The sequence below is a fragment of the Drosophila persimilis genome, unplaced genomic scaffold (genome assembly GCF_003286085.1).
Source record: "Drosophila persimilis strain 14011-0111.01,24,50 unplaced genomic scaffold, DperRS2 tig00000002-arrow-pilon, whole genome shotgun sequence".
NCBI lineage: Eukaryota > Metazoa > Arthropoda > Insecta > Diptera > Drosophilidae > Drosophila > Drosophila persimilis.
The window spans coordinates 15237087-15250398 of record NW_020825289.1 but is presented as its reverse complement, the minus strand read 5'-3'; the positions used below and the strand labels follow the sequence as shown (position 1 = coordinate 15250398).

At 43.7% G+C, this 13312-nt stretch overlaps 4 protein-coding genes across 4 annotated transcripts; 2 read left to right on the top strand and 2 right to left on the bottom strand.

Annotated features, from left to right (window-relative positions):
* Positions 1–2735: 2735 nt before the first annotated feature.
* Positions 2736–3671, bottom strand: LOC6593165 (40S ribosomal protein S18). The gene is made up of 3 exons (XM_002018143.2): positions 3582–3671; positions 3171–3356; positions 2736–3107 (listed from the first exon to the last, which is right to left on the bottom strand). The coding sequence occupies exons 1-3, from the start codon at positions 3582–3584 to the stop codon at positions 2838–2840; spliced, it is 459 nt and encodes a 152-aa protein (XP_002018179.1). The 5' UTR covers positions 3585–3671; the 3' UTR covers positions 2736–2837.
* A 567-nt stretch (positions 3672–4238) lies between these two features.
* LOC6593166 (DNA replication inhibitor plutonium) lies at positions 4239–4927 on the top strand. Its single transcript, XM_002018144.2, has 3 exons — positions 4239–4251; positions 4301–4699; positions 4757–4927. The coding sequence occupies exons 1-3, from the start codon at positions 4245–4247 to the stop codon at positions 4858–4860; spliced, it is 510 nt and encodes a 169-aa protein (XP_002018180.2). The 5' UTR covers positions 4239–4244; the 3' UTR covers positions 4861–4927.
* Positions 4928–7832: 2905 nt separating this feature from the next.
* LOC6593170 (proliferating cell nuclear antigen) lies at positions 7833–8948 on the top strand. The gene is made up of 2 exons (XM_002018148.2): positions 7833–8071; positions 8140–8948. The coding sequence occupies exons 1-2, from the start codon at positions 7964–7966 to the stop codon at positions 8812–8814; spliced, it is 783 nt and encodes a 260-aa protein (XP_002018184.1). The 5' UTR covers positions 7833–7963; the 3' UTR covers positions 8815–8948.
* Positions 8949–9006: 58 nt separating this feature from the next.
* Positions 9007–12984, bottom strand: LOC6593171 (hormone-sensitive lipase). The gene is made up of 4 exons (XM_002018149.2): positions 12881–12984; positions 10090–12501; positions 9890–10015; positions 9007–9824 (listed from the first exon to the last, which is right to left on the bottom strand). The coding sequence occupies exons 2-4, from the start codon at positions 12493–12495 to the stop codon at positions 9753–9755; spliced, it is 2604 nt and encodes an 867-aa protein (XP_002018185.1). The 5' UTR covers positions 12496–12501; positions 12881–12984; the 3' UTR covers positions 9007–9752.
* Between the last annotated feature and the right edge of the window lie 328 nt (positions 12985–13312).

Genomic DNA, 13312 nt, shown 5'->3' with positions numbered 1-13312 from the left:
CGACCGCCATCGAAATTGGAGTGCATTCAACTTTGAAAACAGAAAAGTTGAACAAAGACTGCGCACGTCTATACATAGGATAGCGAAAGTCTTTGCCTTTTGTTTACACAAAAAGAGCCATGCATATACGCACAAGCTAATATTTCACAAACAAATGGCTCCCCTTACATATATAAATATAAAAAAAGACCGGGCACCCACTAGCTTACTTGATTTTTTTCGCAAAATTGTATGGCGCAAGTTTGAGCTTTCTAGCAGTGTGACAGCGGACTTAGCGTTGAAATATACCGCCCTGCCCTCAGAAAGATACCGAAATGTACCATCTCATTTGAGGAATATACCGACTAATTTAAGCTCTACATTCCTCGCATTTGATATTCCCTCCAATATTACTAGCTATCTAGCTCTCTCAGCCCTGCCCACATAATTTTATCCAATTAATGAATCTATTTTCTACTCGACAGGCTTATTTGAAATACTTGACTTTGATTTGTTTTTGCCTCAATGTTGGTTCTCAACAACAATAGCGTCTAGTATGATGAAAAACCGACCTTAGCCCACTAAAGCCCCCCCTATTTAAATAGTTCAATTACTTGAGGTAAATGGCGGAAAATATTAACGATTGTAAATTATTTTTGTAGATTCATACCATCTTTCATCTGAACTTAAAAAAAAACAACTATATTTTTCACCTGAACTGCGCTAACATCATTAAATTTTCATTATTTTCGGCGGAAAATTGAGATACCCCCTTGGCTTTTAATAGGTTAATAGTTCTCCGTCAAGGATTGGACACCATATTGCTCAATTTAGAGATTCCGTCGAATATTATTAGCTATATAGAATATTTAGCCATGCCCACATAGTTTTATACGATTGGTAAATCATTTTTCTACTTAACTGGTGTATTCTTAATACTTGCTTTTATTGCATTTTGCGTAAAAAGAGGTTTTAGCGAAATAAGTCAAACAAAAAACAAGCAGCGAAATAGGTCAATCAAAACAAACGAAAAAGGAAATTGCTCAATTTTGATATTCCATTGAATAATGCTGACTAACTAAATCTCTCAGTAATGCCCACATAGTTTTATCCCATTGATGAATACATTTTCTACAAGATTGGATAGTTTTTAATCCTTGCTTTTATTGTATTCATTGTAAAAAAAGATTTTAACCAAAAAGTTCAACAAAAAAAGAGTCGCTATATTGCGTGTAAGCCGTAGTATAGGTCTTTGTATACCCTATTTTGTTAATTGTATATGAAAGTATATATATTGATCGAAGATAAAACCTAACTAATAAAGACCTTTTCTCAAATTGACATTTTTTAGACATATTCATGTATATGATGAGTGTTTTGTATATATATCTCGATCCTGATACCTATTCTTGGTCCCTACAAGAAGACAATAAGCTTTAAAATATCGTTGAAATATTGAAAATAATATTAAATAATATTGATTAATATTAAAATATATTGAAAATAAATTGTTTTTGCCTGGGATGACAAACATATTCACAATTCTATAACATCCATTTCCCCCAGGGTATGTGTGCATGGAATGGGACTCATTGTTCTGAACCGGTTATGACGACTAATTCTTGGTTAATCTTTCTTCCGTTGAATATTCCCAGCTATATAGATCTCTTATTTTTGCCCAGATAATTTTATATGATAGCTGAATCAATTTTGATCAAGATTAACTATTTTTAAGTACTTGCATGTTTTTTATTTTGACAAAAACACGATTTCATCAAAAATGTTCAATGTCGCAGGTTGTGACGTCAATGTTGCTGGTATGTGCAGACTCATTTGTTGTCAATAGGGTATACAAATAGGGTATACAAACGTCCATACCCTGGGGACGTTTGTATACCCTATTTCGTGAATATTATATAAAGATACTGTTTTCCAAGCTGCTTTCAAATGTAATTAATAAAGGCCTTGTTTTAGATTGCATGTTTTGGTCTATTCATGCATTTGATTAGTTATTTGTATATAAAACCTGATCCCTATAGCGATTCTTTGTCTCTGTAAGAGGACCACTAATTGCAAAATATCGTTGAAATACCTTGTAATATACTTACGCATCGATACTTTTGGGCGATAAGTGAAAGATACCGGCGTTTTATTTTAAAAATAATATTATAGACGAATGTGAATGAAATTTAAAATGTTTGTCTTGTCATCGAATTATGCATAATCATTACATTTTGTATTCCATACCTTATTTTCCAATATAAAATTCGGTAATATTTCTGATGCCCTAAATGCCAATGTGATATGGAATGTTTATAGACATCTGCACTAAAGTCTAACCATCAGACTGATTTTTTCTGATCGATTTGGGACCTGTAAATTATACCTCCAGCGCTGGTAACTACCTGTGCTATATACGCGAAGAATGTGGGCTGGTCTCTGTCTGGCTGGACGAGTAGTAAAGTAATGCCGTGCACATAGTGTCTGGCTCTAAGAATTGGTGGATTAGACTGAAGTTTTGGATGGAACAACGGAACAATAAACAAAATGGTGGGCCCCACAATGATAACGATAACGGCAAGATTGGCCAGTTGAAAACGAACATTCTTGCAATTAAAAAAACCGCAAGAGGATGATGCTACTCCAGAATTTGTTTCTTGCCGCAGGTGTATCAAGAATGTTAGATTACTTTTGTTTGCAAACGCACACTTGAATTACAATACACAAATACGAAAACAAAAACACTACACATTAAATCCGCACTAAAACGTTCCAGTTTCCGTTTTTTCATTTATTTTTGGGGTTTTTGTAAAAGTTAAAGTAGAATCAGCGATCTCACTGTGGGGAACGTTGGCAGCTTACTTCTTCTTGGACACACCCACAGTGCGACCGCGACGACCAGTTGTCTTGGTGTGCTGACCACGGACACGCAGGCCCCAGTAGTGACGCAGACCGCGATGGGAGCGGATCTTCTTCAAACGCTCCAAATCATCACGCAGCTTGGAGTCCAAGTTGGAAGAAGTCAGCTGCCAGTACTTGCCATCGATAATGTCCTTCTGTCTGTTGAGGAACCAGTTGGGCACTTTGTACTGCAGAGGGTTGGTGATGATGGTGACAACCTTGTCGACCTAAAAGCGAAATGAAGAAAATTCAATTAGTTGCTGTTCGAAAAGTCTACGGTGTTGGCTTACCTCCTCCTCAGTGCATTCACCGGCACGCTTGGTGAGATCCACATCGGCCTTCTTCAGCACAATGTTCGAGTAGCGACGACCCACACCCTTGATGGCGGTCATGGCAATACCAACTTTGCGCTTGCCATCAATGTTCGTATTCATGATACGAAGGATGTGCTGGAACTTCTCTGGGATAACGAGCGACTGCAAGAAACAAACCCAAAAGTTGCATTACACGAAACACAAACAAAGGAAACAGAAATTGGCAATGTCATCTTCGCAGCAAAAATTTTGCCCTTGTTAGGCTCTTTTAATGCAGCATAAACTTGTCATTGCATACTTCATGCTATGCACTGAACAGTTTCACTTCAGCCTAATGGTTTTGTTCTTTGATGCACCGAGATATTGCAAATTTTTTCGACGACGCACCATTTTTGCCGTTTGTATGAGCCAAATTCTCGAATTGGAAAGAAAGAGAAAGAAAACGGATGTCGTGTTGACGTTGGTTGCAGTGTGACCGCGATATTCCGAGAAAAATATAGGGTCTTACCATCAGAAATATACCGGAATATACCGTCTCATTATGACAATATACCGTAAATATACTGACGAACTTAGCCCACTTCAGCCCCCCGATATAGCCCAACCCTGGTTTTCTGTTAAGTGCCGTTATAATGTAAAGATGATAGCCCCACTAGCCCAGCCCTGGTTTTCTGTTAAGTGCCGTTATAATGTAAAGATGATAGCCCGACTAGCCCAGCCCTGGTTTTCTGTTAAGTGCCGTTATAAGGTAAAGATGATAGCCCGACTAGCCCAGCCCTGGTTTTCTGTTAAGTGCCGTTATAATGTAAAGATGATAGCCGGACTAGCCCAACCCTGGTTTTCTGTTAAGTGCCGTTATAAGGTAAAGATGATAGCCCGACTAGCCCAGCCCTGGTTTTCTGTTAAGTGCCGTTATAATGTAAAGATGATAGCCCGACTAGCCCAGCCCTGATTTTCTGTGAAGTGCCGTTATAATGTAAAGATGATAGCCCGACTAGCCCAGCCCTGGTTTTCTGTTAAGTGCCGTTATAATGTAAAGAGATGCCTGGAATGAATGGTAAATTAAGATGATAATAAGTGCACTTATACAGTATGAAATATTTTAGCTCTCAACTGCGTTGGACAAAACGATTTGGTGTCCTTGCGCATCATTTGCACTATGGCGCGCAACCGAGAGTACAATGTGGAGGAACTGGACAAGTACGGGAACACGGCCTTGCTGAAGGCTTGCTATTTGGGGCGCTTCGAATGCGCTCGCACTCTTTTGGAGTTTGGAGCTAATATTTACGCGGTTAATTACTTTGGACAAAATGCATTAACCTTGGCCACCTACTCTGGGAATTATTCTTTAGTTCGTGAGCTACTGCAACGCCGTTCCTACAAGGATTTTAATCTGTCTTCGCTTATTCCCGCCTCTTGTGTAGCCGCAATGCAAAGCCATGTCGATATTGAAGAATTCTTTATGAAAGTGGATTCAAGTGGTGCGCACGATCAGACGGTGCACGGTAAGTTTATAGCATATACATTTGTATATATTCGCTCATATGCTTTCTTTTTGATAGGTCTTGGCGTATACGATTTGCACGAAATGGTGGAAAAGGCTAAGAAGATAGATCAACAAATGCAGTCCTCTCAGCCCACCTTTATCCATCATCGCTTTCGCTAACTGCCTTTGAAAAACTTTAAGACCATAACAACAATAAAACTATTATTATTCATGTCATTATTCATTATTTTTGGATGTGCTTATTGCCTTACTTAATTTCTTCGATAGAGGCATTAGAGCTTGATTCTTTGGCTCGGTTTGCAGGGCCATGCGCCGCCCTGCGCAAATAGTAAGATATTGTAAGTTTAAGATTTTGGGCAGATATGGTGTCTTTCCACTCACCTTGTTGATGGGACACTGAAAATCTCTTGGCCGCTTGCAGCAGTCGACTTCATCGTGCCTTCGGCTGACTGTCAGCAGAACTGATCCTCCGGGCAGCCCTTTCGTCACAGCGCCAGAAGGCGGATATAAAGTCGTTGCTCATGTCTCTACTCCCGCCACTTAAAATGATCAGGCCGGATACACACCGTAGTTCTGCTTGTCCTCCAGTAGCATCAGATGCTTGGGGCACGAGCAGACGTCGTAAGTACTGCGTGTCACACCCCTCTGGCTATGCAGTTTTGGAAACAATTTGGGCAAATGTGCCGTGTGATTGTGCAGCACTTTCGCATCCGGTGCCCACACGGCCCGGATGTCGGTGAACTGCGACAGACGATGCAGCTCCGCGGAACGACGCTCTCCGTTGACAGTGATCCACTCCGGTCTGGTCTTGTCATCCAGCCAGTACACAAATGCTCCCAAGGCGGCAATGTTGTTCACTTGCGTGATGTGCATGGAAACAAAGGTTTTCCAGTGAGAGGGAACAGGGGATTACACATGTGTTCAGAGGGTCGGGTCTCCATATTGGTTGCTTACTTGTTCTTTCCTTTAAGGTCTATCACATTGATTCACTTGCCATGGGCATAGTAGACTGTTGTAGTCGGACTGTTGGTCCAGGGCCAGCGCCGTGACTCCTTCCAGCTTGTAGGCCAGCTCCACACGCTCATTGCCTTCGAATCGGGCCCGAATGATGGCCTGATGGCTGCTGACATCTGTCCAGAAGAGCAAACGCTTCTTGGCATGCACGGCAATGTTGCGAGGCTTCTCCGAGTCCCCGGTATCGTTGACGCCTACGGATTCACCCAGGAAGCTAAAAGAGGCAACGCTTTGGGAACACAATTGTGCGGATGAATCGGAGAGAAAGAGATATTCACCTTGTCACGTTAATGCTGTTGGAGTAGGAGCAGGTCCAAAAGAGCAGCCGCCCAATGATGTCGATTGCAATGTCGAACGGCTGTCAGGAGTTGGCCAAGAGGCTCACCTTTGTGCCATTTGCTGAGAACGCTTGATGCTGTGACTCCTGCCTTCGATCTTGAAAAGAAAAAGAAGGATTAGGGATATTAGGGACACCGCGCTCAGCTTCTGCTAATTCTCCTTACCCAGTAAATGTAATGCGAGATCGGATCATAGTCCTTGGCCAGCTGGTAGTGGGTGGGGCAGACACAGGTCATGCCCCGTCTGCGGGCTGGGCCAGGCACAGGTGGGAGCAGCTCCCGTTGTTGATCTTGCACGTATTAGCCCCACCGGTCGCTTGTCGTTACACAAAAGCAGCGAAGTGATGTAAGTCATGCCCGAGTGGACGAGGCTGCGGTTCTCGCCCGTCGTCTTGTGCACCCGCTCAATGTCGCCGGTGTTCCAGTCGCTCCAGTACACGTAGTCCTGATACAGGACTGCTGCTGCACATAGCAGCCATTGAGAAAGGCCCGGAAGATGCACTTGGTCTTCTGGTCAGTCCAGTAGATGCGCCTCTCCGCCACCGACACGTCCAGGGCGTGCGCATCGCCCACATCCTTGAAGGGTATCGCTCGTCGTCGTGGTTCCGTTCCCGTCGCGGTACTCGGTCGAGAGAACAGCAGGAAGGCGGCAGGCACAGGTACAGGCAGAGGTGGAGCAGGCCCCATTCCCCACGGCTCACGCACGTTCTCCACGGTCTTTCCATCGCACCAGACGCCAGAATCCTGAAGACGCCGGTGTCCAGATGCCGTCCAGGGTCTGTTCTTTTTCCTCCTTTTTCAATTGTTTTCCTATGAAATTCGTCTTCTGGTGGCTGAGGCAGGGAGTAGTGGGCCACAACTGCGCCAAAGGGCGCCGCTGGTCGTTTCGGCATCGCTGCAGACTCTGTGGCTCGACTTTAACTGTAAATGCGAAGAAGGTGGAAAGCACGGAATAGCCGTGGAACAGCGGCTGTTTTTGGGGAGTGCCCTGTGACATCAGGACTTACAGCAGCCTCTATAGGCATACGCACAAGGCACTTTTGTTCATACAACAGTAGCATAAACAAACGAGTATCATTCCAATTGCTCAATTCTTTATTCCGTCGAATATTCCCAGCTATATAGAACATTTAGCCATGCCCACATAATTTTATACGAGTGATGAATCAATTTTCTACAAGATTGGATAGTTTTTAATCCTTGCTTTTATTGTATTTATTGTAAAAACAGGGTTAAACGAAAAAGTCCAACCAAAAAAGAGTCGCAATGTTGCTGGTATTTAAAGACGTGATGCGTGTATAGCCCTTTGTACACCCTATTTCGCTAATTTTATATGAAGATCAAACGAAATTTATTAAGACCTTTTCTCAAATTGATATTCTTTAGACACATTCAAGTACATTATTAGTATCCTGTGTATATTTATGTCGATCCTGATACCTACGGAGCCTTGGAAGACAAAAATAAATCAGTTCTATAACATCCATTTCCCAGGGTATGCAAAATGTTGCTCTATTCGCGCAAAGACATAATGTTATCCGATTAGTGAATCCTTGACTGGTTTATTTTAAATATTTGCTTTTATTCGATTTCTATATACCCTTATATGGGCACCAGGGCTGCTGAAATACACGTAGGTTGGCAGCTCGATCATTAATGATCCTACATATCGACAAGACCTTATCGATACTATCTGCGGCATTGTACATCGCTATCCCGCTCATTTTTGCCCGCCTGATCGATGTAATTTTTTGCAACACGTTCGTCACTCGATTTTAAGTCACTGCTTCAGCCACATTATCCATATTGGGTTGTACAATTGCACAGCAATTCCATCAGCAGCCAGAGCCATAGCACACACTACATCGATTCGCATAAATTGCATTTCGTATTATTAACCTAGAGGCATCATGTTCGAGGCACGTTTGGGACAAGCTACAATTCTGAAGAAGATTCTCGACGCCATCAAGGATTTGCTTAACGAGGCCACCTTCGACTGCAGCGATTCGGGGATTCAGGTACATTGACACACAAAAACCATTTTCGGAGCAACTGAACTAATTTTTCAACGCCCACCCCACCCCAGCTGCAAGCCATGGACAACTCTCATGTGTCTTTGGTGTCGCTGACGCTGCGATCCGATGGATTTGACAAGTTCCGCTGTGATCGCAATCTTTCAATGGGCATGAATCTGGGAAGCATGGCCAAAATTCTGAAGTGTGCCAACAACGAGGACAACGTGACGATGAAAGCGCAGGATAATGCGGACACAGTTACCATCATGTTCGAGTCGGCTAATCAGGAGAAGGTCTCCGACTATGAGATGAAACTAATGAATCTCGATCAGGAGCATTTGGGCATACCGGAAACGGACTTTTCTTGTGTAGTCCGTATGCCGGCCATGGAGTTTGCTCGCATTTGCCGTGACTTGTCGCAGTTCAGCGAATCGGTAGTCATTTGCTGTACCAAAGAAGGTGTCAAATTCTCGGCCAGCGGTGATGTGGGTACTGCCAACATTAAGCTGGCCCAAACTGGCAACGTGGATAAGGAGGAGGAGTCCGTCACCATTGAAATGCAGGAGCCAGTGACGCTTACATTCGCTTGTCGCTACCTGAACGCCTTCACAAAAGCCACTCCATTGTCCACCCAAGTGCAGCTGTCGATGTGCGCAGATGTGCCCCTGGTGGTGGAGTATGCAATCAAGGATCTGGGCCACATACGCTACTACCTGGCGCCCAAGATCGAAGACAACGAGACATAAGGCAGGAGTATACTGTCTCCTCTCATATTTATATCACTTTATGAATCATCCTCCCACGTACAAGCTCATACCTAACTTTTAAGAATCAGCGAAACCGCTTCTTTTGCTCAATAAAAACAAACCTGTAATAATAATAGCCTCTGGTTCTCAATCTGAGCCTAAAATTGCAAATATTTAATGGCAATAACCGTTTATTCGCATACATATATAACGCTGCACTGGGGTATTGTTTAGACAGAGATTACAAACGTATTTAAAGTCAAAGATAGATTTGTAAGATTTCCCGGGGGATAGGCAAAGAAAACTAAGCATATCTCCAGCATTTTAGAAATATATGTAAGTATAACGTGCTAGCCTCCATAGAGTAGAGTAGTGTATATAGTGTATGCATGCACAAACTATTCGGGGATGTGAATGCATTGCTTATACATTTATATGCATCGTATCAGGCACATATTCGGCACGCTTTACATTAAATGACTCTTAGCGAGTTTGTGCCTGGAACATATTTTGTACATTGTACATACATATATGTAATAAATATTGCATGTTTACATGCTTCCAATACTTGAATAATTGGCTTGCTTATCCTAAAAGCCTTAACCTACGTATCTATATTTGTATATGTATAAAAAATAACAAAAATCTGTGTCAAACCGTATAAAAAGTGTATAAAAAACGCTTGAGATTGCAGAAATAAAACATAAAGCAAGTAAAGTGCGTATAGCAAAGAATATCTTGTACTTTCCTCCAACAGATGTAATTGGTTGGAAAGATCCACTGGTGGAGATCGACCGAATAACCTTTACGTGCGAATATCCACCTCACTGGATCAAGTGGATTATATTCAACTTATGAATCTATAGAAATTGCTCTATGGCTGGAGTGGTGGAATCCTCACTGTCAGCTGTTCTGTTCTTGTCACAATATCTGGGTTTTTATGTTACCTTGAGTAGTGCCTGCAATAATTTGATGCAGTGCTTGGACCCATCCATAGCCTCATTTGATAGCTAAGAAAGGAACACCATTAGTTTGTGCATTTGGTAGGTTGCAATTGCTAGAAGTTGATAAATACCATAGTAAAATTTAGAAATCCATGTGGGAGACCCTCCAGTATTTCCAAGTTTACTTGGCGTCCCAGCCGTTTAAGCTTTTTAGCAAACATGACGCAGTCATCAAGACAGGGATCCATGTTCAGGGTCTGCACATAAAATCATAACAAGTGGATTAATCATATACCATTATTTCGTGCTGTTAATTCTTTTTTAAACTTACGAGAATCTTTGTCTCTGGCAGTTGGGATAGCCAGTCGTCGGTAGCCCAATAGGGCGATAAAAACGGATCCTTAGGCACGTCGAAGGCAAACTCTTCGCTGGGACTGCGGGCTATCAATGCGTCCATATTGCGAACATCCTGTGGGCTAAGAGCACTGCTGCCATGAATTTCGTAAGATTTTGTGCAGCGCGACAGGGTGTTGGTTATATTGTTGACGGCTTCTTGCCACCGACCCTGCAGCGTATCTATCGCAATGAGGTCACGTCCTGTCTCTACCAGTATGTTTTCGTCAGAAATAATCTTGCCAAGGCCATTGGACTTCACTTGTGGTGCTGGAAGAGTTGTCTCCTCGGTCGCCTCCATGGTGGCCGTGTCAATGAGATATTTATCCAAAAACTGATCAATATAAGCTGCGGATTCGAGATCCTTGGGAGGGTCTGCTGAAATCTCAACAGGGTAATGGACAATGGGCTGCGAATCGTCTTCGAAAGACACGCACGAGCTGTTATCACCCTCGCTGTTCGGCAAATCGGTTCGTTCCACGGCCTGGCTGTGGTACGATGCCGAGGCACTGGCAAAAGTATCACTGCTCTCGTCATCTTCATCGGGGTTTGCTTCCAGAGATGTTAGTGTACTTCTGGCCAATGAAGTACGCCGACTGGAAGTTGCACTTCCCAGGGATGATTTTGGAGCATTGCGTATTTGGGCCGCCTCCTCCACATGCTTAGCATTCAGCTGCAAAGTTTCCTTGGCGGGGGCGGCATAGGCACGCAGACACCGCATCATGAAGCCAAAAGGTAGCAAGGGATCCATGAGGCACAGCAAACGTGCTGGACTCGGCACAAAACTGACGAGAGTCGGACAGTAGGCCAGAAACAATCCATCCGGGATACGCACACCCTGCTCAATGCATTTGAGAGCCACTCCGATGGAGAGATTCGCACCAGCGGAGTCACCAGCACACACAATTCGCTCAGCTGTCGTTCCCAGGTGCTCGGCATTCTTCAAGAGCCAACAGTACGCATAAAATACTTCCTGAAGGGCTCGCGGAAAGGGAGCTTCCGGTGCTAGACTGTAGTCCACCGAAAGTATGGGGCAGTCCAGAGCTACAGCCCAATCGCGAAGATAGAGCTCGTGAGATTTTGATGATTGGGCCACGAAGCCACCACCATGGCAGTGAAACAATATTGAACGACTGGGTGGAGTGGGCTTGTGCCAACCGCGATAGCGTCCTTCGCCTAGCATTCCAGAGCGTCGCTTGGCGCTGAGCAGCCGTACTGAAATGGGCAGACCCGGTCCCAGATGAGCACTGGGAACTGGTATGTCCACAAATTGAATGGCATCCTCATCGTTGCCTTGGTTTTGGTTTACATCGCTGCTGTTTTGCTGCTGCTGCTCACTCGCCTTAAAGTTCTTTCGTCGCGGTAATTGAAACGGCTCCGCCGGCAGCTCGATTAGCCGATTCACCTTAATGGAGGTGCCCACGATGCTGGGCAATTTGTGCATTAGCTCCGACTCGGCCAGAAACCAGAAGGACTTGCAAAAGTCAATTTTTGCATTCTGCGAGATGTTGACAATACGCCGGGCTCGTAGCTCTGGGTTCATCAGGTACTTGCCACTGGTCCAAAGACTGCGCGTGGTTTTCACAATAGTCCCATCATCCGCCCGTGAGTAATAGGACTCGGAGTAGCTGGCCATGCTGATGCCCAGGAAGCGTAGAATACCACGTATGGAGTCGCCGTACTGGAATCCCAAGCAACGTCCATAGAAACAATACTGATTGATGGTGTCGCCCAACTCGAAGAGCTGCTCCGCAGTGTGGCTGCCGCAAGCAAACAGATCTCCTGTATTGGCCGACCATTGCCGCAGTATGAGGAGATACTGCAGGCAAGTACATATCGAGGAAAGCAGCTGCGAGCAGGCCTCTACTTCCTTCATGTAGACCTTCTTCCGGAAAAACATAGTGTTGCGTGTGGCGAGCAGTTGCTTGCATATGTTGATGCCATGTGAAATGCATGCATTGGTTACGTACACGAAGCTGCGATACCCATTCCCTGGTGTCTGTTCATCAAAGTCGTACTCATGGGCAAAGACCTCGATTTGCAGGACGAGTCGATTGGCAAGCACTATAAAGTCCTGCCAGGCAATGTGGGCGGCATGCAAGCGTTGGCCAAATTCAGTGTGATCTTTGGCAAAGAATGCGGCGTGTTCCTGGCAAGCAACAAACAGGCTTCGGTACGAAGTCTGCAGTTCGGCGGGTACGTCTGATAGAGGTGGTGTCGGTTTTGGCGCCTCTTTCCCATTGACATGGTTTATTTTATCCTCTTCGTGCGCCAGTTTCAGATTGTCATCAAATTGTGCATTCAATTTGTGGCTGGCCAGCTCGGCAGACGCCGCGTCAATCATTGTGCACTGTCGAAGCAAAAAAAGCTTTATTAGCTACATTTAACCATATAGATAATCAATACTGCTTCGATTACTATCATTTACTACCGGACAAAGGCTTAGAGGAAGCGACAGAATATGATTGAACTGATTCGGTTTGGCCGAAGGTCGTTGGCCAGTACCCACTGACGTTAATTAGGAATGGGCTACATATGAAGTCACCATTGCGTCTGGCGGATTATAGTACTTTGACCCGATATAAGGATTAGAAATGCATCTTGTTCTCAGCAAGAGCATTGAAAACTTTCACTTGGTAACTACGCACTTCACAAGCCCACACATAATTCAGACACTTTAATTGTTGCCCTTTGTCTGAATTTGATCTTTCATGGACCAATACACTTACAGATTATGTGCTCTCGTTGTTTCCAGCCTATTTCATTTTTGATTTGTGTACCTAATCGGTTTATAAACTATTGTTAATCTGATTTTGTTACAAGACTCCCCAGCACCAAATTAACCGACTTGCAGGCCAGCAGTGCCCCCAGAAATATACCAAAATATACCGTCTCGTTTTAAAATATACCATACATTTCCAGTTCTATTATATGTACATCTTACTCATTTTTGATATTCCGCCGAATTATACTAGCTAGATAGATCTCTCAGCCCTGCCCACATCATTTTATCCAATCAATGAATCTATTTTCTACTTGACTGGTTTATTTTAAATACTTGCTTTTACTGTATTTTGACTCAAACAAGGTTTAAAAAACAAGTTCAACAAAAAACCAATGTAGTTCATACGTAGCAAGTCTGTAGTTGGCGTGTAGTTACC